The sequence below is a fragment of the Aplysia californica genome, unplaced genomic scaffold, assembly GCF_000002075.1.
Source record: "Aplysia californica isolate F4 #8 unplaced genomic scaffold, AplCal3.0 scaffold00047, whole genome shotgun sequence".
Taxonomy (NCBI): Eukaryota; Metazoa; Mollusca; class Gastropoda; order Aplysiida; family Aplysiidae; genus Aplysia; species Aplysia californica.
In genome coordinates this window covers 1000780-1028766 of record NW_004797317.1, presented here as the reverse complement: position 1 = coordinate 1028766, position 27987 = coordinate 1000780, and the positions used below count along the sequence as shown (strand labels likewise).

The following is a 27987-nucleotide window of genomic DNA, read 5'->3' as shown; positions in this document are numbered from 1 at the left end:
GTCAGAAGACCATTTGAAAAGGGACAACAAAACAGTCTCCTTTATTCCTTTGAAGTATTTTTTTCTTTGTGATATTAGTGAAAGAAAAAAACAGACGTGAAAACTTTTCTTTTCCCATCGAACGATTATTTTTTATATCTTCTAAAGCAACAACAATAACAGCAACAACAACAATCTTTTTTTCAGCTCACTGTTTACCCGGATTGTTTTTTATATTTATGCCCCGTAAAAGAGACGCCTAGAAAGTTACAAACTTGTTGCAATGACGAAAACTGCAGGTTCGATCCTGATTTGCTTTCCTTTTTTTCTCTTTCTACATTAAGGGGACACAAATCGTGCCTTTCTAAAGACTACTTTTTACCAATCACGACACCTATCACGACATTACATTTGTTAAAGAAACTCTTGCGTATTTTCCAGTTTACCTGACCAGTCCTAAACCACTCATCTTCATCGACTTACGTCATCACGTCTGCCCATTTGACATCTTCCCGAAACGTCTGCTTGCTTACGTCACGAGGTCCCTCAAGAAATGTCCTCACCTAAGCCAGGAGACCCAGGGGGCAAAGGTGGAGGTCACGACCCAGGCTCTCCAGCTTCTAGACTTCCTGTCGGAGTTTCTGGTGTCGTGGGACAGTGCGGCCACCAAGCAGGACCGCGAGGGATTTGCCCTGCTGTTTGATGAGACAGGGGAAGGTTGGTGGCCGACTCATACTTTGTTACAATACAAACCTTGCATCTTCCTCTTTCATCGTTTTTAAATTATGTAAATGGAAAAACAGTTATTTAGCCTGGTTTTGAGACTCATTAGGGTGTGAATCATACTTTTTTAAAGGACAATTTTGGCGTTAAACTTATCAGCTCTTATCCCTCTAACCTCTCTCTTGCCCCCCACCCCTTTTTTTCCCAATCATTCTGGAAATAAATGATCCTGGTCTAGTGTTTTGAAGGCCGAAAAAATGTTTCTTCTTCGAATTAACCAATATTATAGGAAGAAAATATATTATATCAACAACATAAAAACAAAAGGCCACGTTTTTGTTGCAGATAGTGTACTCCAAAAAACGAGCAAATTTGGTAGTTTTGATAGTGTTTGATCACTCAGGTATTGGGTTGTCACGGAATGAAAACCATAATCATACTTTGCATATTACTATCTGTTAATTCCGGATATGATAGGCTCTTTGGAAAGCTTTCCTTTTAAAGTGTTTTCGGTTTTTGACGAATTTGAAAATTAAAAATTCTAGATTGTCCACATACCCTGTGTTTATTTGCGTGCGTGTGTGTATGTGTGTGTGTGTGTGTGTGTGTGTGTGTGTGTGTGTGTGTGTGCGTGTGTGTATGTGTGTGTTGCACTTGTGTGTGTGTTTGTGTGGGTGTCTGTGTGTGTCTTTGTGTGTGTTTCTGGGTGCGTAGCACCTATTTCTGTGTGTTTGTGTGAGTGAGTGAGTGTGTGTGTGTGTGTGTGTGTGTGTGTATGTAAGTGTGTTGTACTGGTGCGTATGTGTGTGTGTGTGTGTGTGTGTGTGTGTGGGTGTGTGTGTGTGTGTGTGTTTGTGTGTGTGTGAGTGTATTGCACTTGTCGTATATATGTGTGTGTATGTGTATGTGCGTGTGTATGTTTGTTCTGTGTGTGTATGTGTGTGTGTGTGTGTGTGTGTGTGTGTGTGTGTGTGTGTGTGTGTGTGTGTGTGTGTGTGTGTGTGTGTGAGTGTGAGTATGGGTGTGTGCTGGGGAGATGGGGTAGGACACGTTGAAAAAGTCGTGTTTCATAATTTGTAAATGAACTCCTGAAGCCTCATTAATACAGGGTTGTCTGTCGTACACTGAACATAAATCAATTCCAGGAGAGAAGTTTATTGACGTAAAGCAATGAAAAATTCGTTCAGCTCTCTACTTATCAATATTGCCAATGATCAACGTGTTCAAAAGTTTGAGAAGTGATTATCTACGGCAAAGTGTCCCAGCGGAAAGGATCCACTTCCAGAAGGGCGAGTCGATCTGATGAACACCTGAGCGACACTTGTGTCGTAATTGGATATCATTATTTATTCTTAGAAAATGCCAAGGTTAGTTCATTGTTGTGTGAAAAATTTTAAAGAGCTGCGAGATTAGACATCTTTATCGACTTGGTGTCTCTTAAATCACCTGATATAATAGGTGATTATAGATCTAAACTTGGCACTACATGATTGAATTGATTCAATATAAGGCTTAATCATAACACTGACAGAGATACGTAAAGTATGATAAACCGTTTTAATATTCCACAAAAATATTTCTAATAGCTCATAACCGATGATTCGAGTACGGGGAATGAAGTAGCACGTGATTTTATTTGCTATTATTTTGATTGCGAAAATGAAGATTGGTTTAAATTATGCATTTTACCAGTTTAAAATACAACTATAAATAATACCGCACCGTACTGCTCTTGGTAAGGGCAAAGATTCTCCTGTAATGGAGAATCTTTGGTTAGGGGTTGTCTTCTACATTAAAATCCACATCGAGGCTAGAAAAAAGCAAACTTAATATAAAATCATAATTCTGTATTGCTCAAAACTGAGGCAGCTTTGAACTTTTGTTTTCTTTTTACCACGAAGCGCAGTCTTTTTTATCATGAGAAGTTGAGCTCCCCCTTTGTTGATCGTGAAATATTACCTGGTAATAATATGTTTATAAATAGAAACAAGTCACATGAATTCTCTTCTGCCAACTATGTGTTTTGAAGATGCAAAGTTGAAAGACATAAAGTGAAGAACAAAGGAAAAAAACCAGAACTTTCTTCTTGGGGAAATACGTTTTACACATGTATTGTGAATAGACATCAAAGGTGAGCTAAATAAAAGTTGGTTACATGATTATATTATTATTCTATTTGAAGACAATTCTCACAAATGAAAACTCGCATACACACACACACTCACACACACACACACACACACACACACACACACACACACACACACACACACACACAAACACACATACACACACGCGCGCACGCACACACGCACGAGCACACACACCTGTACACACAGACACAGATGTGCTATTGTTTTCCCTTTAAATTCACAGCAAGCACGCCAGCAGCAGCCCAGAAAATGACCTGGATCAACATCTTAAGTTATTCATTAGCGCCACCTAGTATGGTATCATCTGAACTAACTGGGTTCCCAAGTACTAACACACATGTTGACACTTGATCTCGTGATAACCAGACGTGGGAAGAAAAGGTCCCACTTTTACAGCCTCTTAGAAATTAGTTTTAGTACTAATAGAAAAAAACCCCTCAAACGTTGCTGTACTCTTCTGGTTTGGAAGAGGAATGGTATATTTCTGTAAATAGTGTCAGCGTGTTTACAGTCCTTCCTTTGACTGATGATTCATTAAGCATAGTTGATGGCTATTAGGGTGTTAGGACCGGTACCATCTTGTATTTGAAGAAGGCAAATTTGATCTTAGAGGTAATCGTCCCTCCACCATCTCTCTCATTTTCGTGTTTGAATTTGTTTTCAATGTTGGTGGACATAATAGCCCCCGAGTGTCATCATTAGCCCGAACTGAGAGCTCACATTCCTTTTGAAACCTTTATATCATCGACGACGTGCAATTGTCCTTCACAGGTATGGCAAGGGAAAGTAGCTTGCTTGCCCAATAACATGAGGCAGGGGAAGCAGGAAAACTCAAATTTTTGCTTGCAATATTTCATTTATAGTTATACGGGTATCCTTTGTCAAACGGAGGGGGGTGTTTGCATCGAAAGTTTTAAAATCAACCACTACTCATATAAAAAACCAACAGTTTTCTATTAAAAATAATACTGCATTGTGACGAGTAAATAAGTTGGTCACGTTGTTTGAACAGATGTATTGATTAGTGTCTAAATTATTTCTATAGAAAGTGAACGTGCTTGATGCTCAGCAGTCTTTCCTCGTCGTGAGCCCACGCGTAATAGCTGGATAATTCAGAATGTTGTTCATCTCATATTCGTGTAATTTGGGATTGATACCCTTACTAAGCTTGTTCAGATTCGTCTGACTGCAGTTAAAATAAGATACAAATAATCGCTGGTTTTTATCTCTTGAGATCTTTGCAAATCTAAAAGTGATATGACGAACAGACTCCAAAAGCCCTTTAATGCAGACCACAGCAAACTTCGGTTCCAACACGTTTTCTTTGATGTTAGCATAAAACGTTTCCAAAAAAGAGGGACAATTTACAGCATACACCCAGACCATCAAAATATCGATCTATTTACATCAACACTAATCTTTAACGCATGCTTATGAAATACGGTCCAACAGAGTGAGTACCTTTTGAGTTACGTGGAGACGTCTTGGCGATCTTAGGAGGAAATAGTATAGGCTTACAATGATGGGGGCAGGGTGGTATCATTGACTCAAACTGAGAAGTGTGTAGGCAAGGCTCTTTGAATCATTTCTCGTAGTGGCCATGTGTATGCATCCAAACGGCAATGAGTAGTAGACGGGCCAAATAAAGAAACGGAAAAAATATTGGCTCGAGGTCTTAACAAATCTATTGTTTGGTCGCTGGCCTACAGTAGTGCCTCGCAAAGTTAGGTGAGCAATGGGACATGAATACATACACGAAATTTTTTTTTTTTTTTAAACGGGAACTGACAAAGGTGAACAAGCTGTTCGAAAATAAAACTGCAACGGAGGGAAACTCCAAACAAAAAACAACATTATTTATTTACTTAACATGCTGTCTAATAAAACTGCAATGCTTACAGATGCAAGAGAAAAGGCAATATTTTCTTCGATTTGCCTTGAGCCAAAAATATAAGGACTGAAAAAAAAAGAAGATAATTACAGTAAGTGTAAAGACTTGATCTAGAATTCAACACTTATGTAGTCGGCAGTCGAAAGCACTATTAAACTATTTCTGTCTTGTTTCCCACCTCATGGCGAGACACATCAGCGGTTGATAACCTCGGCTTGCATAACAGTCCAGATATTATTATGTGTCTCTTGTTACACGAACCGACGTACATAATAGAGTCTGCTGCTCATCTTTAAACTTTCCACTGACACAGGTTGCCGCTAATTAATGGCATGGTAGGCTTTTTGCTCTTGATTTTAAAAGAACAAAATTACACAGCCCTACTTTGATAGTTATGTGTATTACCGTGTTGCGCCTGAAGCGTGTTGAATATGAGAATTGTTTTTGGGGCCTAGAAGATAAATCCAAGCTTTAATTATATTTTAAAAAATCATGAAGTATTTTGAATAATACGTTCTTTCACCTTTGCTTGTATCAAATCGTTCGTCCACTGGATGTACCAAAATCAAATTATAGGATTGTGAAAACACTGATTTGTCATCTGATTACGGTAGATCATATATGATCACAAAAAAGATGTCAGACGTTTATCTTTCTTGACTGGAATAAAATATTATGTTCAGCTGAATGTCCCCATTTGAGGATGAGCTACTTTGAAAAACGCTTTTGAAATAACCCGCGTTGTGATTGATGAGACGATAGTGTTAAATGCCAATCAGAATTCGTTTACCAGCAAAAATTCCCCCCCCCCCCCCCCCGAATACGGCATGTATTCTCAAAGTGACGAAATGTAAGAATAATACATTAATTAACTGTCTTTTTTTGAATTTGCATGTGATAAGACAGATGGTGATAGGAAAATAATTCACATAATCTTTTTTCTAAAACAAAACAGAAGCGTATCAGCAAATCGTGAAAATGCTTTAAATAAATGAAAATCTCGGATTACTGAGTTCTGTAGTGCTTTAGTGCTTTGGAAGCCTTAAAGAAATACGAATATCACATTTTCCAATCTGGGGAAGTGATTCGTGGAATCAAGCTCTCATTCAATCTGTCATTTCATTTCTTTATATTGAATGAGTTGCCCGAAAGATCGTTTTCTAATTCTCTGCCAGTGTCACGATTTGTGTACAAAATAGCAAGAATTGCAAGACAAGGGGCGAAACTGAAAGGAATGTTCCAAAAGCGAATTGCGTTATTTAGCTAACACAGAGGAAACCAAAGGCATGTGATGATATGTTAATGCATGCTGAGTGTGAGAAGTTAACCAAAACGAAATAATATCCTTCTCCATATATGTGAGGTTGTCTTGATGCTGAGTAATTATGTTGCGGTAATAAATTCGAAGCCCAACTTATTGTCAAATATTTCCTAAACTGTCAAGCATAGACTTTCCAGCTTTTGCACAATGACTCTTATCATTTGGTCTTAACAGATCGATATTTCTTAATACACAGCCCACAGTCTGGAAGGGAGAAGATTCCCTTTCAAGACTGACCTCTTGCACTGAAATTTATTGGTCTTGAAACTTTTTGTAATAACGAACAAACAGTTTTGTTTTGTTAATTTCCTAAATAAAATAAAACTCAACTTTCTTACTTCCATCCAGAAAATTGTAACTCAACACAATATTTACTTTTTTGCAGATTACTTTTTACTGCAACACAGGAAATTGCACAAAAAGCCCATTTTTGAGATTACGCTTCCTTTGTACAACTGTAGCAGTTCAAGTCACGTGACTAACCTGGCTGCCAACACAAACACCAAGGACGTTGTTGTGATAGCCCAGGCTGAGTGTATCCACGAGCTTCTCATGGCGGTGAGTATTTCTTGCTTCCATATATGATTTACGGCATTTGCGACACAATTATGTCATACAAGGGCCGAAGATTTGAGGAGTTATAAAAGAGTAACAAACACAAGAAAGAAGGAGGAGAGATAATAACTATAGCTGTTTGATAGGAAAGAAGGAGCGAACAACAGCAGTGCACCTGCCAACCACTCACTAAGATGAGTCTAAAGCATGCAGGAGACTGTAGAAGAAATTACAGTTTACCTGTATCCGTGCAAATTTCAATTGCCAGACGCCATTTTTGGATTTTTTATGTACGATCTGGGAAACCGTTTGCGTGGACCTGTTACCCAAACGCAAACTTGTCCGCCCCCCCCCCCCCCTCTCCCTCACCCCCCCCCCCCCCCTCTTTATTTTAACCATTTTAATTAAGTGGGAAACTTTCATTTCATTTTTGGGATTGTGAACTCGTTCACAGGTCGCTGGAGTGTATAATGAAAGTGGTCGCTCTAAACTTGTACCGCCTATCCCAAATGAAAGTTTGCAGGAAATGAATAGGCTTGCTGCACAACTTTTACAGATGGAATCCCTTCAGTATTAATGCAACACAAAATAGACGCACCCTATCATCATAATGACTAGCAGTAGTGTGATACAGAATATTTTGATTCGTCTTCTCTCTCTCCGTTATTACGTACTTCCGTGCTTTTTCTGCTTTAGTGTGGCCTTTTTTGTTCAGAAGAGCGTTACTCAAACTATAGGAAACAAAATCCCCCCCCCCCCCTAAAAAAAGGGTATGTGCACGTTCTCTCATGTCTTGTCCACTGAAGCTTGCAAATGAAACAAACCCAACGTCCAGCCCGTGCAAAGCAATAATTTTGTTACTTTTATGGATGTTACCTCTATCACTTGGCGTTTGATTGTTTTCTATACAAAAGCAGCATTTACACCTGTTATTTTGTCTTTTTCATTTTCATGTTTTTTTGGCCCGTAACTAATGAAGCAGATGCCTCAAGTTGTTCTTGTTGATATTATTTCACAAACTTGTAATTATCTATATTGCTTTTGGAAACGTTATCTTCACACTTGATCAGCTACATGTGATCATAATAATATTATCATTTTCCCAGAAATCGCTATTGATTTTTCTCGAAAGGCTGCTGCGAGAATAGATAATGCAGTCTAGCCCCCGCCCCCCCCCCTTTCCTCCGACTTACCCCCGCACAATGATCCTTTTTATTTCTTTTTTTCCATTTTGCCTCTTCGCCACAATCATATAACACATCAATATTTGCCGTATTTCGAATTTCTTTTCCTTTTTAATCTGGCTACCGCTTTTGCTGTGTTCCTTCAACGGAAATGCAATCAAACAATGAGTCAGCTACACCTCTCGATCTTTTAATAAACACACACACGCACACACACACACGCACACACACATACTCACACATACACACTCACACACACGCTCTCTCTCTCTCACGCGTAAACACACGCACGCGTGCGCACACCCCAGAGGGAGAGAGAGGGAGAGAGATAGGTAGAGAGAGAGAGAGAGAGAGAGAGAGAGAGAGAGAGAGAGAGAGAGAGAGCAGACAATAGTGCACTGTTAATAAGACACTAAAAACACTGTTATCCCTAGTTCCCTCCCCCCCTCCCCGCTCACACTTGAACACTCTTGACAACATCCCAGGTCCCTGGGCACAGACGTGGATTTCTAGTCTAATCTGCAGAATATAAATGTGTTGTTATTGTTTTAATGAAAACTAGTCACAGCATACAGAAGATTAGCATATGGCTCCAATACTCTAGGGACGTAGGGCAAATGCTCAGGGAACCTTTGCCGTAATTGCCCTCGGTCTCCCAAAGAAAAACCAACACTGTCTTGTTTAGAGAAATGATATCTTGCCCAACAAGCACGTATGGTCCACATACTTTTCTTAATTGTTGACACAGGACACAGAAAGTGATGCGTTTGTAACAAAAAACAACCATAACCCCTAAACATATGATCCTAAAAACCCGAAAATTGAAGGATAGCCTCATTACATGTATTGAGGAGAATAATATAAGTGGAACGAATTAGAAAGGCCTAAGAAATTGGTGTGGTGGGTCAAGTGGGTGAGCAGGGGTGGGGTTGGGGTATTTTGGCAGAAAAAAAGAAGGTTAAGGATACGTGACAACCAAAAGTTCTCATTTCCATTTCATGATACATATTTTATGAATGCAGAAGACTGTTTGTGCGGAAGCAACTGAAACCCCTCAAGGGATATGTGTGGCATCATGATAAGATTAAGCGCTCGTCAAAATAATGACATCGATGAAACCGACACTTTCCCGCCCGTTAGGCTATTATTATGGATTTTTTTAGGGGGAGGGGGGAGGTTTGCAGGGGGTGACTTGCTTCCTTTTATGTCCACTCAGAATCACTTTTTTGTGTGGATTTCACCTGAAAATGTTGATCAAAAGCCCTAAAAAAGTATATTCGCAGTTGCCAAAGAAATAATGAGCTTGTGAAGTCCCCAAATTTTGGGGGCCATTTTCTCACTGATTTTACCCCAAACACAAGGCGACCCCGCACTTCTGTTTAAGAAAAGCGGACATTTTTATTTAATCAAAAGCAAAAAAAAAAAAAAAGAAAGAAAAAAAAAAGAATAAGCTTTATATGAAACCAATAACTATGCATTTATACTATACTTATAGCTGTGTTTACACGGGAGTGGGCGCTATAGAATTGATCTTCATCATTATTATTATGTGCCAGAAAATTAACGAGCGCCTGATTCCAGCGCGTCGTGACGCATAATGGTTCTGGTGAGAAATATTCGGGAAATCCAGAGGTATTGAGCACTCAATTTAAACCTTCGGATTATTGATCACAGCGGACAAAACCGTCCATTTCTTTGTCTTTGTATTTTCCCTTACGCTCTAGAGTGAAGGGTCTGGCAACAAACATAGTTTTGTTGTGTTCGTTTTGCGTGATCAACATCCATTACTATTGTATGAAGAATGTGGTCTTAAGCAATGGGATCCTCAAAAAAGAGTGAGAGTAAATACAAGTTTGATTGAGTAATGTAGATTAAGTGTTCTTTGGCTGGGACAACATTCTTTGATCATCGCGTGGAACACCATGACCATAAAGGTTCTGGCATTGGTTTTTTTTTTCTTTTTTCGGGGGAGGGGGGGATTGTCTGTGCTTCTTGTTTTTGTTCATATTTTGTCTTTTTTTGTTTTGTTTTTATTAGGGGCGGGGCGGGTTGTGTTGTAATGCTCATATTTTGTGAAAAATGTGATCACCAATATTTGTTGAGAAGCCGGCCTGCTTGGGTTTTACCAATAGCTCAATCCCCAAAGTCATGGCAATTTTATCAAGATGATGCTTAATTAAGTTTGAGGATTTTGTTTCTACAAATAAAGAGATTTGTGCACTAATTCATTAGTTCTAAAACACTCCCTTCTCTCTTCTCTCCCTTCGTTCTCTTTCTCTCTCTCTTTCTTCTCTCTGTTTCTTTTTTTTCTTTCTTTCTCTTTTATTTTCTCTCTCTCTCTCTCTCTCTCTCTCTCTCTCTCTCTCTCTCTCTCTCTCTCTCTCTCTCTCTCTCACACACACACACACACACACACATATATATATATATATATATATATATATATATATATATATATATATATATATATATATATATATATATATATATATACACACATTCACACAAACCTCGCATGTTATTTTGAGACTTTTAGCTAAACTCTTTTTGATAAATAACTGTTTGAAAGGTAAGCTTCTCAAGGAATTTTAAAGTAGAACAGGGTCGTCTTGGCTCGGAAAGTGAGATTGCTTGGTTTAAAAATTTCACCTCATCTGCACATCCCCTTAAATGCACTAGAATGCAGTCTCTTCCCTGATTTAACCTTACGTTGCACGAATATAGATAAGAAAAGATAAGATACATCTTTATTATTCGGATTCTGGCACATTGGTTTGGTGTTTCACCACGTAAACACACACACACACACACACACACACACACACACACACACACACACACACAAAAACAAACATCCTCACAAACACAGCCTTACAGTCACATGCATAATAAACATGAACAGAAATATAAACAATAATAATCAAGCTAGATACATACTCATTGTTATTCTGATGCATGCTCTAAGGTTATATGAATACTTATATCAAGATGGTTAAGATGGAAGAATTTTGATGGGTGATGGTAAAAATGACCTTCTGAACTGTATCTTTCTTTTTTCTGTATCTCTCTCTGCCATACATGGACTAGACGTTTGATACGCCGACACACCTGCAACATTCTATACAATTTAGACCCTACTTATGTAAAAAATATATTTTTAAAAGATCAATAGGACTCTGGTATCAATTGGAAAGTTACATTTTCACACACTATGAGCAAAACTGTTCATCAGTCAGCCCAAAATGGATCGTTGCTGATTAAGAGCTGTTGGTCTTGGAAGCCTTTTTGGAATTCTCGCGGGTACTTGATAAACAATCGTCATTACGAAATGATAAAGTTTGAAAATGTTTTAGCTTTTTATTTTGCTTCGAAGTCTCGTTCAGTTCCAAGCTATTTCTCGCTGTGTTAATGCTTTTTTGTTGGCTCTCTTTGTTTTGTTTGAGTAGAGTGAAACACATCGTCACAATAATGGTCATTTAGGTATGGGAAAAAGAAAGACAGATATACAGAAACACCGTGACAAAGGGAAAGTTTTAAAAAGTATAACATAACAATGGCGCTCTCCAAACACCTGCATTTTGTAGGTTCAGCAAAAAAAGTCTTAAGACAGATGGAAGTCAATTGATGTTAAATGTATGCATTTTCCAAAGTTCTCCTCCCCTCTCTCAGGTGTCACTGCTACGTCTTCCACCGACCAGGTTCCGGTGGTTGCTCTACTCAACTGATGACAACAGCGTCAATTGCAATGACTCGCTGGACATGTTTTGTGACGTCATCAAGCCTGTGCTACTGACAGAACGCGATAAGCCTAAAGTAAGATAGTTGCGTTTTTATTAGCTAACATGTGTGTGTGTGTGTGTGTGTGTGTGTGTGTGTGTGCGTGTGTGTGTGTGTGTGTGTGTGTGTGTGCACGTGTGTTAGTGTGTATGTGTTTGTGTTTTAAACAAACCTCAGCATTCTCCTTTATAACACCCTTTATCTCTCCTTTGTCCTTAGAATCGACTTGTCTTCACCGCAGAGAAGATTCTCAGCTACGTCCACTCAGGAATAAATATATACACTAAAGGAAAAAAAGGTGAATGGTTTCCATCTGCGTGTCAAGAAAACTGTGCAGTAAACTGCTCCGAATGTCAGGAGATCTTCCAACAAGGACTTGGACAGGTCAGTGTTTTAGAATGTGCTGTGCACTCTTTCGACCTCTATCGCTTTTTTGTTTGATCTGCTTTGTGTTTGAGACTCTTCTGACAAAATTTATTTTGGTATATGCCAATTTCCTAATGCGCTGTACTAGATAAGTGCCCTGTACTAATCGTATTTGTTATTCTATTAGGCAGTATTCAGATCCGACTAGGCTAGAAACGGCCAGCTGTCATGATAGCAGACCTTTGCTTGAACGCCTAGGGGTAGTTTAGCTTTGCTGTAGTAAAAAAGGTAATACCACAATATCATGTAGAATTTCTCTGGCACTATAATCGTTCCCCCTTTTAGTAAAATAATCTTAGACAGGCTTAAAAGGCCACACATTTCAATTAGACAAAGTCCCATATTCATAAGTGCACAAATGTTGTGGAAGAGTCGATAAAGAAACAAGACGGGGAACAGGCCAAAGTTTAAGCAAGCCCCTCTTTTTTGGAAAATATAAAATAACATAATAACTTTAATGGGTTTGTAAACAGCGATTTCTACTCTCTTGAGTCTCATTTGAACTACGAGCAAACATTTTTGGACAATCTAAAGTAACGGTTTCGCAAACTGAAAGTGAAATACGATTCTGAGACACCATAACAGGATCTCGGTGTTTTTAAGGCAGTGTGCGGGGCTAAATCATAATTTACTCACAACAGGAACATATCATTATAGAGATCCAGTCGTTTACTGATACTTTTGTTTTGGGTATCTTTTTCTCTAATTTTCTTTGTTGCTGTTTATCTTCTTCAGATACCAGGCCAGGAATTCGATGTGTTCAGATATCAGTCTGATGATGCCAGCGCCAAGGATTCGATTATCTTTGATCTGCACCGACTTTTGCCTAATGGGCAGAGATATGTACGTTGGTGTGTGCAGTTTATTGTGTTGGTAACATGATGCGTGTTTCGTTTGTAGTTTGTAGTGCTTTATTTGATATTGAAACTTAATATTGTTGATTTGATCTAGGTCCTGAAAAAAAATCGTTGTTCGTTTCCGGAAAAACAAAAATTGTTTGTGTTTATTCTTACTTAATGCAGATATTTTGCGCCCCCATCAAAACAATTTTGACCATTTAGGATGCAAGCTTTGACCACTGCCTGTTAGAATGAACCCAAGCCAAAGGGGCACGTCGTCCCTTCAGAAAGACAAAGATACTCGATAAAACGTATCTCTTCACGGTATTCGAACTCAGGTCTACAACTGCGTGCGACAGCAAAGCGCATGAACTCAACACCACAGACAGCACGTTCTTTATTCTGTTATTGACTACACCTTTACAGTAAGAAGGATGAGGCTCATGCATAGTGTGGCCTGTACTTACTTAGACTTAGATAAAGGATGCAGAGGGATCCATTTTTCGCAAAACATTTTTTTTTTCAATTGCAATTATTTATTGATTAATTTAAAACAAACACATTGGCTTAAATTTCACAAGGAACAGAACAAAACAACCCTCTTTATAGCACGACATAAGAAGATTTGTTATATGAACCATGGATGTATTGCTTTTCAAACTGACGTTCTGGTACATCTTTGATGTTAGCTATGATGTAGGGCACTGTTTTTAAGCTGGAGTTAAATGTCTTCTACAAGTATGCTCTCCAATGACAACCCCGTTAAACCCCAAACAAACAAACAAACAAACAAAAAACCCAACCAAAAACAAACAAACAAAACAAATCAAAACAAAACAAAAACATAACAAAACAGAAAGCAAACAGAAACAAACACAAACAACAAAAAAACCTACATAAAAAGAAAAACAAAAACAACCTCACCAAAACAACAACAACAATAACAACAACGAAACAAAAAACAAACAAAGGAAAACAAACCACTGTTTTCCATTTTTACACGCCATACTCTAAGGTATCGAATAAAAAGAAGGGTAGGAATAAACGGGAGGGTTGGACAAGGGGTCCAAAATTGATAAACAGGGGGAGGAAGGGGGTGGAAAAAAGGGAGGGGGGGCACATTCAACCTCATACCCCAGATAGGAACAAATCTGTTTTATTTCTCCTTCAGTGAATAAAATAACAAGAAATCATGAAATTTTAGTGATTTTAGTAAGTCACAACTTTTCCCATTTAATTTAATAACAAACCAGTTACATTAAAACATATAAATCAATGTACAAAAGTTTTAAAAATCCACAGAAAATTAAGTTAGCCAACCCGGTATCGGTACTAATAATGAGGGTAATTTGCCATTTACAAAAGAAAAAGAAGTTTCATTCAAATATCTAGATTCAAGATATAATGTTTCACATAATCGTCTGTCGTGGCAAGCTGGGAAATAATTGGTGGCTTTTAAACACAAGGGGGCTATCCCGAAAAATGCTTTTTTTTGGAGAAAATCAAAGATAAAGTTTTTGCCCCTTGTTCAGTTTCTTATAAAGACAAGCCGAGTTTTCTCTACAATCAAGCACATATGCACACTAATGAAACTAAACTTTTCATATAGGTAGGGGCGTAGGGCAATGCCCATTTTTGGTGCATGTCAAGATTTCTGGAAACCCCCGAAATCTGGGTTAGCCCGCTTGTCCTTAAAAGCGACGAATTAACGGGGGGAATGGAAATAATAGCCGGGGAGGGGGTGTGGGTGCGCAAAAAACTGGAAATTAATCAGCTTGAAAGGGTGGGGGGGGGGGGGGGGCGCTTATTCGATACTTTAGAGTAAAGCGCTTGTTCCTGTGTCCACAGATTGGCAACTGGTCCAAGGATTTGGGACTTGACATGTCGGAGCTCGCCTACCCCGCCGACTTCATAGACTCCAGGCTCACTGTCGTTGTCGTTGTGGTATGTACAAAGGATAATCTATGTAAACGTCTCTGATATATCATTCTTGTGATTCCGACCTTTTTGTGGTTTTTTAATTAAAAAAACAAAAAAAACCCCACACTTTTCAGGCTTCAAAATTTAAACCATGATAGCATTCATATTGCCTGAGGATATGACTGTGTCACTTTTTTCATGACCGTGTATGAGATGTAAAAGTGTAGGTTTTGACGGCTATAATTACATCGTTATAACGAACTCCAGAACTAAGTCATTGGTGTTCTATTACACTTTAAAGAGATCTTAGTGCTTGCTAATCAGTGCATGTTCAAAGCTGCTTGGATTAAACCGAAAAGGGATATTCATATCATATTGATGTTTATTATTATGACCCTAGGCACAAATCCCACTTGCACTGACAGTCAGCCGTAGAACCACAACAATAACGATAAAATTAGAGGCCGCAGTTCATTTGATGCTCTCAGGCAGCCTCCCCTCCCCCCCCCCCCCGGAAAAATCCTCCGCTCAGATACCCCCTCCACCTCAAAATTGGTGTGTGTGTGTGTGTGGCAACTGAATGTCATCTGTTGGAGTTATTGATTTTGTAAGCAATAGAAATAAAACCCCCAGTAAGCCCACCATGTCACGCAATCTTTCACTATACAACCCCCCCAAAAAAAACCCCAACAACAACAAAACAAAACAAAAAAACCCAACAACCCCAACAAACAAACAAAAAACCGGAAAGCTTTCATACGGGTTGAAAGAAAAATACTACGTTCAACGAAGACAAACAGCTTGCAAAATTCTACTCTTTGTTGTTATAGTTTTTGCCATAGGCAGATTATGTTAATGAATTTCTTTAAAAAGAACATTTGTGTCACAACGCCGTTAAATCAGGCGCTTGTCAGTTTTTGGCAATGTGGAGTTATTGGTATCAATTTAAAGCTAGCTCGTTCATTGTCTATCTTTCGATGAAAAATACCCATCTATCTTGGGTAGCAGTTGAGATATTTGCGATTTAAGGAGATGGGGTCGCCTGGTTTCTGAGGTAAAATTGGCGAAACAATTGCCGGCAATTTTTGGTGACTTCCATAGTTTGAGAATCCTTGAAAACTGAACAGTTACATTTTTTGGTGCCTTTAATCAACTTTAAAAAAGTACAGGTTTTAAATGGACCTAAAAGGTGCTGAGCCCAAAAAGCAACAATTCGATAAAAATTACCAAATCGGCCAGAAAATGCTGGTATTTTCGATTTCATTGTCTTGACGAGCGCCTGAATTCACCACGATGCTTCATATTTGATTCTATGTTTTTAAAAAGTTAACAGCACTGTGCAAACTTTTTGATGAATAGAAAGGACATAGCTCGATTTAATTTTCTTTTAAAAATTGATTTGTACACTTTTACAAGTTTCTTAAAGAACACTTTTATTGAAAGTACTCAATAATTATGTCCACACTTCAAAAGAGGCTTGGTGTATAATTACCTCGTGACACGCACTCCAATCTCAATAAAACAGCAACATTTTTGCAATACATAGCCCATGAGGCAAGAGCCGTATTGTTCTAGTTTCCTTACAGAAATGAGCACAAACAATGTGTATTATTGTTAACACTTTTCACTAATGCAAACACAGGTAGGTCAAAGCGAACCTGTCAATATAATATAATTTGCACTGCACCCAACCCCTTTTTAAAAAACATATCCAATATCTATACTAATCAAGTAAGTTATTAACCTGTTTGAGCAACACTCTTGATCACGAAAGGGCGCAAGTATAATCAATCTCCTCAATTCACAGCCCAATCGCTGCACACGAGGTGCCGGTAATGAAAGGTTTCTCGGAACGCCACACTTTGAGCAAGGTGGTTAGTGTGAGAGAGACTCGACACCTCTCAGTCATGCATGGGTGCTCCCGTTCATTGTATTCTTTTCCTTTTGTTGTTAGTTTAGGTGATGCAGGCCTTTCTTTTCTCTTCCGCAAAGGCAAACAATATATGGGTAAATAAATAGATATATAATCTACCAACAAGTGAATTGATGAATTAATCAGTTGATCGAAAGTGTTCTAAACATTGGCTTGATTTGAGGACACTGCAAATGTTGCCGTATTTGCTGATATTGGCCTAAAGTAAAATGAATTTCGAGACGCATTTAATGGGTGACGTTTTGAATTGTGTTATAAAACCTGCAAGATTAGAGGTGAGAGAAGGTGATACAAGTTTAATGTGAAATCAAACCACATTATAATATTTTTGCTTGGTATTTCTTAAAGACTTTTTAATATTAAAAAACCAGATAGATTGATATCGATTGAAATAGAATGGCACAGGTTAATGAGTTCAGAAAAGTAAAGTTTCTACTTCCTTTGTCACGCGTTTTAAAAAAAAATTCAGATTGTACTTTTTTTTTTAGCAGTTAAAATATTCCACAATAGTTTCTTGTTACGTATCCTGGCAGCGGAAATGCTATCGATGTATTCATGCTTAAAGAGGGGTTATGAAGTGGAACTTGATGAACGGTTTATGAATAATGCAAGAGAAAATGTAATCATGCTGGACAGCTAACTGTGAGCGTGTCACTCAGTAGGCTATCATTTGCGGAAGACGTTTTTCCCACACCTATTCAGTTTGTCGCTCAAGCTCATTAAAGCACCTGCCTGTATTTTAAAAAAACCAAACTGTTAGTCTATTTTCATTTATCTATCTATCTATCTATCTATCTATCTATCTATCTATCTATCTATCTATCTATCTGTCTATCTGGCTGTCTGTCTGTCTGTTTGTCTGTCTGTCTGTCTGTCTGTCTGTCTGTCTGTCTGTCTTTCTGTCTGTCTGTCTGTCTGTCTGTCTATCTATCTATCTTTCTATCTATCTCTCTATCTCTCTATCTATCTGTACACACACACACACACACACACACACACACACACACACACACACACACACACACGCATACTAATATAAATTGATTATTGTTTTGAGGAAGGGAGTTGGGGGGGGGGGGGGGTCTGTCTTCTTTTATTTTGGACTACAACATATTTTTGCCGTTTAGAAAAATCAATCGGGTTTCGTGTCGAAAGAATGAACGCCCCGATTCTAATTTACATCTTCTTCTGGAAGAGATTGTGACGTCATACTTAAACTTCAACGAGAACAGTAAACAAAGGTCAAGGAATGACTATCGTTTTTAAACATTTTTAATACATCGAGGTCAAGAAATATAATTTTACTACCAAATGTTACAATATCTTTTATACTCTGCACACGTTCAGACACACGACCAAATGTAATACACATACACACACACGCACATGCACACACACACACAAACACATACACACACACATTTACCTTGCAGACACCATAAAACACACGTGCATGTCCAAGTCCATACAAAACAATCACGCTCCCTCACACACACATTCGACAGTTTCCAGGTGCCTTCTGTTCAATTATATTAATTTTTCTTTTAAACCTCAAAATGAACTTCAATCTAATTCTCAATGACTTAAGAGATTACAGAGTAAGGTTGTAGCTTGTAAAACATTGAATAGCCTTAAACACCTCATTGTCAAATCGTGCTCTTATCATTATTTCTCTAACAACATGCTTTTCAAGGCAAACCTTAAAGGAATGTATTTCCTCAAGTACTAGTTAACCATTCTTTTTTTTTCAGGAGCCGCCGTTTGTGTTTCGGAATGACAGTGGCGGTGGAGTCCCGCGTTACTATGGCTACAGTATGGACGTGTTGGACGAGATCTCGCGACGCGTGGGATTCTCGTACACCGTGCGAGAGTGTGACAGAGGTGGTTATGGTGTCTTGAAAAATGGCGAATGGACGGGCTGCATCGGCAATGTCGTCAGAGGGGTGGGTGAAGAAAAGTAGTCTTATTCATGTTTTAAAAAAAATATAACATTTATTCTTGTTTTGTTTGCAACGCAATCTCAAACTTCAAACAGAGAAATAGCAGCAGCTGAGTAAAATACCATCATCATTAGTATGTGCAGCAACAACAAAAACAACGACAATAAACCATTTATATTGCAAATAAAACTACTTCAAATCATACACAGGGCAAAATGTATATCCTTTACGAAGTCCATCGAACACAACAACAGGGCCTAAAACATGAACCATATTCGCTACATCATCATCATCATCATCGTCACCACGACTAACACCACAAACAACGTCACCACTACAAATAGAACCAACATCATAGATTTTGATAATACCAGGAGCAAGAAACGTTTAAGCACATTTTTCCTTTATAGTATCGATAACGAAATGCCAGTATGGGTACGATGAAGCCTTTATTTCTCCACGATCTGACTACTATTTTAGACAAACACAGAAAACAAATAGAAGGTATAGGCCACACGAAAGTGACCGCCAACAATTCTAAATTAAAAACTGCTTTCAACAAGATGGCAATCAAGGGGTCACCTTTCCCCACCCCACCCCCACTGCCCCTAACAATTCAAATTCAAGGAAATAATTTTAACATGTTTTTAAAAAAAAAGGATAACATGGATATACATTTATCTCTTCCCCCATCACTTTTCACAGGAAGCAGATGTGGTGCTAGGGGCGTTAACTGTGACTGCGGAGAGGGACAGAGTTGTGGATTTCAGTTTACCTTACTACGACTTTGCAGGCATACAGATCCTCATGAAGAGACAGGCGGCCGAGATAAATTTGTTCTACTACGCTAACGTCTTCACCACCTTCGTGAGTGACACTATTCATTGTTGTTTATCTTTACAGCTTTTCAGATTGCTGATGTTTCATAACAACAGTGTTGTGATTACAATTTATTTTCGGAAACTACATTTGGGATTGTTTGACAATAAGAGAATGCGATACATATTTGTCTAATTGTTTTATCTTATTAGCGAGGTAAAATTCACGCTGCCAGATGTTATAAGACCATGTAGGTCCTCTGTCTGTTAAGGAAACACAATGCTGATTATTACCTTTTTCATCTTACCTCTCGAACCCCGGCATAGAACCGTGACGCCACCTTTGCTGGATAAGGGTTCTGTGGTCATGGTTCACGCAAGTGCCATACAAGTTTGTCTTTCTTCGTAAAGTAGTGTTTAACTTTTTAATTTCTTCAGGCTTAAGCAAAGTCATTTGAATAAAGAGGGGAGGGGGAGCAAAAGCATTGGATAAACGCATGTTGGAATTTCAACTGTTTCGCTCAAACGAGTGTCTCAGCGAGTGTGTAATAATGGTTGATAACTTTGCCAGAAGGCAAGAAGTCAAGTCTTTTATCTTTGTAACAACGTCCTTCATCATAATAAATCCGCATGCTTCCTTTAGAAATTTTCCGACCAAAAACGGCACGAAAAGCAAACCTCGCCTTCAAGGATTAAATAATGCAGGCTGTCAAGAGAGTGGATGGTAGTAAACAGTTTTGATATCATATTTGTTGTACATTCTTTTGTACAAATTCTAATTCCTCACATTTTTAATAGCATTACGCTGTACAGAAGCAGGGGGAGATTCCTAACACTTACTTGATTAGATATAATGATAGGCGAGCTTTATCAAACTTGAGTTGAATACGTCAGGCCTACCTGAGCCTTTTATGGTTTAAAAAAAATCATTAACATTTTATAAAGTGATCTACAGTTGCATTTAGGAGGCTAAGACGTGTGGTCAGTGTCAATTGTCGCTACCCACCGAGTGAATTCATTTCTGAAAGAATATTATATCTGTCTTAGATTCGAAAAGTCCTTGATCCTCTTTTTCTAGGCCTGGTGTTGTTTGGGTGCAGTCGTGGTGGCTACAAGCCTTCTTCTGTACGCATTCGAGAAATTTACTTCCCCTGGCTACAGGAAGGGACAGTATTCAGAAAAACCTACCCTTCGATCTACGAATACTTCTGTCCCTTTGACTATGTTCACCGTCTCCAACGGCTCTGTGGCATCAAGCGTGGGAACTGAGCATCGCAGTGTCGACGACCGTACCTCTACCACGACCACTACCACAGATGAGTGAGTTAATGCGGAAATGAAACATCTCACATTGGAAGCGTTAACGTTTTATAACATTATAAACTCATATATGAATACCTGGTCAGTGGAGACAAAATGTTAGTTGAAGCAAAAAGGTGTCGGTGTCTCATAATATTACCATACCTCATCACAAAAAAAATGCATTTCCTAATAGTAGACTATCATTTTTCTTATTATTCTATCTTTTCTCATCCCATTTAATGTAGGCATAGTCTTGTTCCATTCTATAAGAACAAACATGTTTTTAGTCTGGTGAAATGGATGGTTTCCTCATCGGCAAGCAAAACAGTGACTTTGATTCACGAGTTGAAAAGATATCGTGCTAAGTATTTTTGTCTCTCTAGGATTGATCTTACACATTGAGACCGAGTTGAAACATATCATCTCTTTAATTGTCAGAAATATAGTTATGTGTCAGTAAAGCATTTGCATTAGTACGAGTATTAATGCCATAATGCTAAACTATTTTTCTTGTCTTATATCTTGTCTTTCCTTGTCATAATTTATTACGTCTTTTCCTGACAGCATCCCGGCCATCCTTAACAACAGCAGCAGCAACCACACAGAGCACGGCAACAGCATCAACAACAGCAACAACAGCAACAATAGCAGCAACATCAACAACAACAACAAGGCAGAGCATCACGACGTCAGTGCAACAACGACAGCAACACCAGTTGAGACAGTTTATACGCTCGGTGAGAGCATCTGGTTCGTCATTGGAGCTCTTACAATGGCAGGTATGGTGCACATGATATGAAATTTTAATTAAAGCATAAATTTTAAGAAACTATGTCTTTGCTGATTAAGAGGCTAAGAGCACTAATTTCACCACTTAATTAAGTAGTTATACATGAGTTGCTGCCTGTACCAATAGATCACTCAAATGATTGTATAGCCCATATAAGTGGTAGGCACATGGGTTTATAAAGAAACTTCATCGCAAAAGGGGAGGGGGGTGAAGAAAAGTAATTCTTGCAAAATTCTCAATGTTTTAGGAAGAAATTCACCTCACAATCTCATTTCAGAAAAGGTGTCAAGTAAAGGTTGTGAAGCGGGGGGGGGGGGGGGGTCAAGAAAATACAGCATAATATAAAGAAGGAGTTGGACATTCCTTACACACATAGAAAGGCAATTGGTAGGAAAGTGAGTGATTTTATGTAAAATGTCTCTATTCTCTGTCAGCAGAAGAAGTGACTTTAGGTAGACTCTCTCCTTTCTCTGGCCCAAGATGAAACGATTTTGGGTCGTGTAGAATCTCCACTTTCTCTGTCTTTTCTCTGTCCCAGGATGAAGCGATTTTGGGCAGTGTAGAATCTCTCCATTCTTTGTCCATTCTCTGTCTTCTCCGTCCCCCAGGAGGTGGCGACGCCCCTCGTAGTCTGTCCGGCCGTCTGCTCATCGGCGGCTTCTGGTTCTTCACCGTCATCATGATGTCCACTTTCACCGCCAACCTGGCCGCTTTTCTCACCGTCTCCAGGATGGGAATGGCTGTGACGTCACTGGATGACCTAGCTGCTCAGACGGACATTAAATACTCCGTTCTGGATGAGGTACGCCTTTAATAATGAATGTGTTTGAATGTTGTTGTTTTTTCTTTACTAGGGGGGGGGGGTATTTTTGTCCCTATTTATTAGATTCTTTTCAGAAATGCATACTTTATTATGAATTTGTTATACTGCCATCAGGTATCGACATGGTCTGCATCCAATGTCTAAATGAAAGATAAGACAAAGAGGTTGTAATTAGAAATGATTAGTTCTTTTTGTGCTGTTATGGTTTAAACAATTGGAAAAACACAAAAGAATGTGCTATACTAAACCCAAAATAAAATTTGCTATTCCGAAGTCAAAATAATTATAAAAGTTTATATTGATTAACAAGAGCTTGTTAAAGCATTTTGTTATTGAAGGCCTTTAAAAAAATACATAACACATATATCAAGGGGAGTAATAAGGTTAACTCCAGCTTCGTGAAGAACGAATTTTTCTGCTTGTCTCTCTTCATCCAAGAATGCTTACAATAATAAAACACGACAACATCGTGATAGGAACTCAAATATAATAAGCAGTCAGACGAGCACGAAATATGCAAACGTGCCCCGATTTTCAAAAACACACATTCACATGGCACTTTCGTAAACGAGCTCTCGTTATGAACTTTATACATTGTAAGAGATCTCTGAAAGCTGTCTCTGTTCCGCTCCCTGTGGTTTGAGCTGATTTTCCTAATAATATTATGAGACCTGCAAAATTCTCTTTGTTACTTTTTTCAGGCTCTGCTGGGTTCCCAGAGAAAATACTTTTGTGAGCCCTTAATGGAGCCAGGTATTCATTCACCTTTGCTGGTGATATATAAGTGTTATGTAACCAACATCAAATACATTGAGGACAATGACTGCTCATAATGCATACATAAACAAAGAGAGAGAGAGAGAGAGAGAGAGAGAGAGAGAGAGAGAGAGAGAGAGAGAGAGAGAGAGAGAGAGAGAGAGATGGAAAGAGATGGTAAGGGGGAGGTTAGAGGTAGATATATAGATAAATAGATATATATATAATATATAGATACATAGATAGATAGATAGATAGATAGATAAACAGATAAAGATATAGATAGACATATGGATAGACAGATAGACATATAGATAGATAGATAGATAGATTGATAGACAGATTAATGACTGGATGGATTTTTTTCAAGTAAAAAATGACGTTGAAAGAATTGAAGCAGCTGAAACATACCTTTTTCGGGGTTTGCTCTATTTTGGTTTTTGCTGATAAAAAATAATAAGACCAGATTGTAAGAGAAGATATTATATTTATATCAGGAAATAAAATATTAAATTAAACTAAAAGTTATTTGACACGCTCTACCAAACCAAGAAACTGATCTCATGAAGAAGTTCTGCTTGCCTGGACTGAGTCCAACACAAAAGATGCTGACAGGAAACATTTATTAGTGGCAACATCACCGAATCAAACAGTCAGAGCTAGGGAAACAATTAACAAATGGAGACGATAGTATTATATTGAGTGTAGTAGCAGCTGGTGATCCTGTTTCATCATCATCATCATCATCATCATCATCATCATCATCATCATCATCATCATCATCATCATCATCATCATCATCATCATCATCATCATCATCATCATCATCATCATCATCATCATCATCATTATTATTATTATTATTATTATTATTATTATTATTATTATTATTATTATTATTATTATTATTATTATTATTATTATTATATTATTATTACATTATTATTATTATTATTATATTATTATTACAATTTTTATTATTATCATCATCGGTAGTAGTCTATTATACTTTTTTGAATGGTTATTAACAGTTATTATTTCTACCATCAGAAGTATAATCATTACTTCATTGTTGTTTTGATGATGGTAGCGTTGCGTGGCACATAATATCTCTTTTAACCCCCCCTCCCCCCTTAAACTTCAGTTTTGTGACAATGTTATGTTTGAATGGAAAAGTAAAATGAATGATCTTATTAGTTATAGAACGATATGGGATTGGTTTTTTAAATTATTCCGCTTTCAATAAGGCAAAAATAAAAACAAAATAAATAAACTCGCAGTCTGGGAAATGCCATAAGATTTGAAGCAAACAGCCCACGCAAATAGATGACACCATTCTGCTTCAAAATGTAAACTTAATTTTGCAATCAAGTTCTCTCCTTTTTCTCCCTTTCATGACCTCACCCCAACCGCCGTTCGGCTTGATACAGAAACTGATTCACACAGTTCAGGTTTCCTGTCTATACATGGCTTTTCTTCGTCTCTAGACTAATTCCTTCTTAAATTCCCAGCCAACCATTTCATTGAATGAAGCAATTCAAACCCCGTTCAAACCGTGCGTGAAATGCCGTTTGGATTTTCCCTCACAAAATCCTGACCTTGGCTCAGTCGTCGGCAGATTCATAGAGCCATAGGCTAGATTGAGTCTTTAATTTTTAGAGTGCGAAAAGGCTTCTCTATAATGTTCACCGTAAAAAAAAGACATTTTTCTTTAATCTTTCAGAACTTTGTTTTGTTTGTTTGTTCAGAATGCCAAGTTCATGCAGGACTCACGATGAAATTGCGTCTTATTCTAACTAGAATACGTTAAGGGGAAATTTGCTACAGAGCTGGCCTTTTCATTTATACCAATATGAACATTGGTCCCATAGGAAAACGTCTGAAAAGATCAATAGATTAGCCTCTTCCCCGCTTTGCACGAGACTGTTCCGGGATATTTAAGAAGATTATAATTATAACAGTTCCTTTACACCAATTTAAAGGAGGGTGTTTCGCAAAAATCACAATCTCTAAAGGTTAATTTAATGAAATTCTTTGTACCTTTCTAGATGACTGTTCCAGGATGTTCAAGAGGATTATAAACCAGTCATGGGAGTAAGAAGATCTCAGATTGCGAAAGAATAAGAACATTCTATTATTTTTCGCCGAATAAAAGTGGTATTTCCTTCACATTTCAATGGCAGTGATTTAATTTGAAAAGTATTTACATTATTTTGATTCAAGAAAAACTTAAAACTGTACGTCTATTGTGTTATTGTTGTTTAGGTTAAAGAATGAGCGTTTCGTTCTTCTCTCTGTCTGTCTCTGCCTCTATCTCTATCTATTTCAGTCTCTGCCTCTGCATCTCTGTCTGTCTGTCTCTCTGTCTGTCTGTCCGTCCGTCTGTCTGTCTGTCTGTCTGTCTCTCTCTGTCTCTCTCTCTCTCTCTCTCTCTCACACACACACACACACACACACACCCTCTCTCTCTAAATCGGACCGCACACGAATAAATGAAACTTCCAACTTTTTTTTTTCTAAAAAGAAATGCTCAAGCTCAGAACCTGCTGGGCTTCGTCAACAATTGTCAACTCGATGGCAGTGGTGAAGTGATTTGCCTCTTTGCAGTTGACCAAAAAACCCAACAATTTTGATATAGGCTAATTCTATTATTGCAAAGCGTATTTCCTCGAGTGTTTCCTCGACATGATCTTTTCTATTCGTCAGCTACAAGAAAAATGCAGGGAGCAGCAACTTCCATTACATACTGCATTCGTCGATCTGACAAAGGCTTTTGATACAGTCAGTAGATCAGGACTGTACATGGTGCTTGGAAAAATTGGTTGTCCCCCAATACTGCTACAGCTCATCATCTCATTCCACGAAGATAAGAAGGCCACCATTCAGTTTGACGGTTCAACATCAAACAGTTTCAACATCAATAGCGGAGTAAAGCAAGGTTGTGTCTTAGCACCAACCCTTTTTAGCACTTATTTTTCTGTCTTACTGCAACATGCATTTAAAGAGTCACCAGGGGATGTCTTCCTCCACTGGAGAACTGATGGGTCGCTCTTCAATCTTGCTCGACTCAAGGCCAAGACCAAAATCAACAAAACAACAGTACGAGACCTTCTCTTCACCGATGATGCTGCTCTTGTTGCTCATAGTGAATCAACCCTACAAACAATGATGGACTGCCTATCAACAGCATGCAAGGTCTTTAGTTTGGTCATCAGTGTTAAGAAAACAGTCATCCTTACCCACGAAGGTGCAGAGCAGAGCCATATATGGCTGAACGACAAGGAACTTGGGACAATGGACAAGTTCTGTTACCTGGGGTCTACCATCAGCTCTACTACATCACTTGATTATGAGATCAACACCAGGATAGGGAAAGCAGCAACAACTTTTGGAAGGCTGACAAAACGAGCATGGGAAAACAAAAGATTAACCATCAAAACAAAGATCAAAATTTACGAAGCATGTGTCCTCAGCACACTCCTTTATGGATCTGAAACATGGACCTTGTACAGTAGACAAGAAAAGCGCCTCGACATTTTCCCTCTCAGATGCTGCCGCAAGATCTTAGGCATTTCGTGGCGTGACAAGGTTACAAATGTTGAAGTGTTGGCACGCCCAAACCTCCAGAGCGTGACAACTATCCTGTGTTTAAGAAGATTGCGGTGGCTGGGCTATGTCAAGAGAATGGACGACAACCAGATTCCGAAGCAACTTCTCTATGGAGAACTTGCCCAGGGAAAGAGACCAAGAGGAAGACCAAAATTGAGGTACAAAGACACCTGCAAAAACAGCTTATCTAAGCTTGGAGTAGATGTTAGCATCTGGGAAGAAGTAGCTGAAGACAGGAAAACATGGAGGAAAATGATAAAGGAACGAACTATAATGCTAGGGAACAGCTTTAGAAACAACCAGGCTGAGAAGCGCCAATGACGAAAGGAAAACAGCGGAAATACAGAGCTTTGATCTACGACACTGACATGCAAGCACTGCGACAGAATCTGCGCTTCAAACATAGGAAGTATTAGCCATGAAAGAAGCTGCATGAAGAAAACCTTGAGACCATCTTAAGCTAAGCTAAATTGACCGTCTGCATAGACGAAAAGAGCCATATATATTTCCTGGAGTCTCTCCGTGCTTCTGTTGTATCCTACTCAGCCTGTCTTGGCCATAGATATCAATGTTGACGCAGCCCGTCTCTTTAATGACCCCCATCGTACAAACTTGAGCAAACATCATCTACAATCAAAGCCCCAGTGAGCATAAATCCGAACAACAGAAGTCTAATCTTAAATAAGAGAGCCTTTGTCAAGTTGAAGTACCCAAAAGGATTCTGTGGAATAATATGGGTCCTTTCTCCACATTTGTTGATCTTTCTGAACTAAACTTGTCTGCTCATTCGCAAAACAGTAACCGAAAAATATATGAAAAAAAGGGGAAAATATGCTACGGATACCTTGAAAGTATAGCTATTGATTATGTTAGAGTATACCTTAGCCCATTACTCTTGGAAGGTCAAAAATAGCAGACGGCATTGGCAACTTCATAGTACTGAAAACTGTGTAAGAGTCAAAGATGCAACTTAATTCATAATTGAATAAGCTCATAAGAAAAACATGTACCCCCCCCCCAACTCCCTTCACACACACGCTCTTTCTTCCATTGAAAAAAAACTGGCTGAGGATGGAAACTTTCTCACAAGCTCGTGATTTATGAATGAAAAAAAAACAACAACAAAGATTCATTAAAAAGAGGTTTCTCCAAACAGCGAAAGACGTGTAAGGTAACATGAACAAAATGACAAAAGTCCTGACTTGTGTGTGTTTGTGTGTGGGTGTGTAGGTGTGTGTGTGTGTGTGT

The 27987-nt window shown here is 38.4% G+C and overlaps 2 protein-coding genes across 2 annotated transcripts in view; both read left to right on the top strand.

Moving 5' to 3' along the window:
* The window catches only part of LOC101847409, a 29847-nt gene extending 8847 nt beyond the window's left edge, over positions 1 to 21000 (top strand). The window contains exons 4-12 of the mRNA XM_005092521.3: positions 421 to 696; positions 6453 to 6625; positions 11476 to 11619; positions 11803 to 11967; positions 12745 to 12852; positions 14697 to 14792; positions 18453 to 18644; positions 19347 to 19508; positions 20538 to 21000. Coding sequence (XP_005092578.2) covers positions 421 to 696; positions 6453 to 6625; positions 11476 to 11619; positions 11803 to 11967; positions 12745 to 12852; positions 14697 to 14792; positions 18453 to 18644; positions 19347 to 19508; positions 20538 to 20783 — 1562 coding nt within the window. The 3' untranslated portion in view covers positions 20784 to 21000. The remainder of the gene's footprint in view (positions 1 to 420; positions 697 to 6452; positions 6626 to 11475; positions 11620 to 11802; positions 11968 to 12744; positions 12853 to 14696; positions 14793 to 18452; positions 18645 to 19346; positions 19509 to 20537) is intronic.
* LOC118477239 (ionotropic receptor 25a-like) overlaps positions 20850 to 27987 on the top strand; it is a 28851-nt gene continuing 21713 nt past the window's right edge. Inside the window, exons 1-3 of the mRNA XM_035968227.1 lie at positions 20850 to 20860; positions 21326 to 21540; positions 22160 to 22353. Of these exons, the coding sequence (XP_035824120.1) occupies positions 20850 to 20860; positions 21326 to 21540; positions 22160 to 22353 (420 nt within the window). The remainder of the gene's footprint in view (positions 20861 to 21325; positions 21541 to 22159; positions 22354 to 27987) is intronic.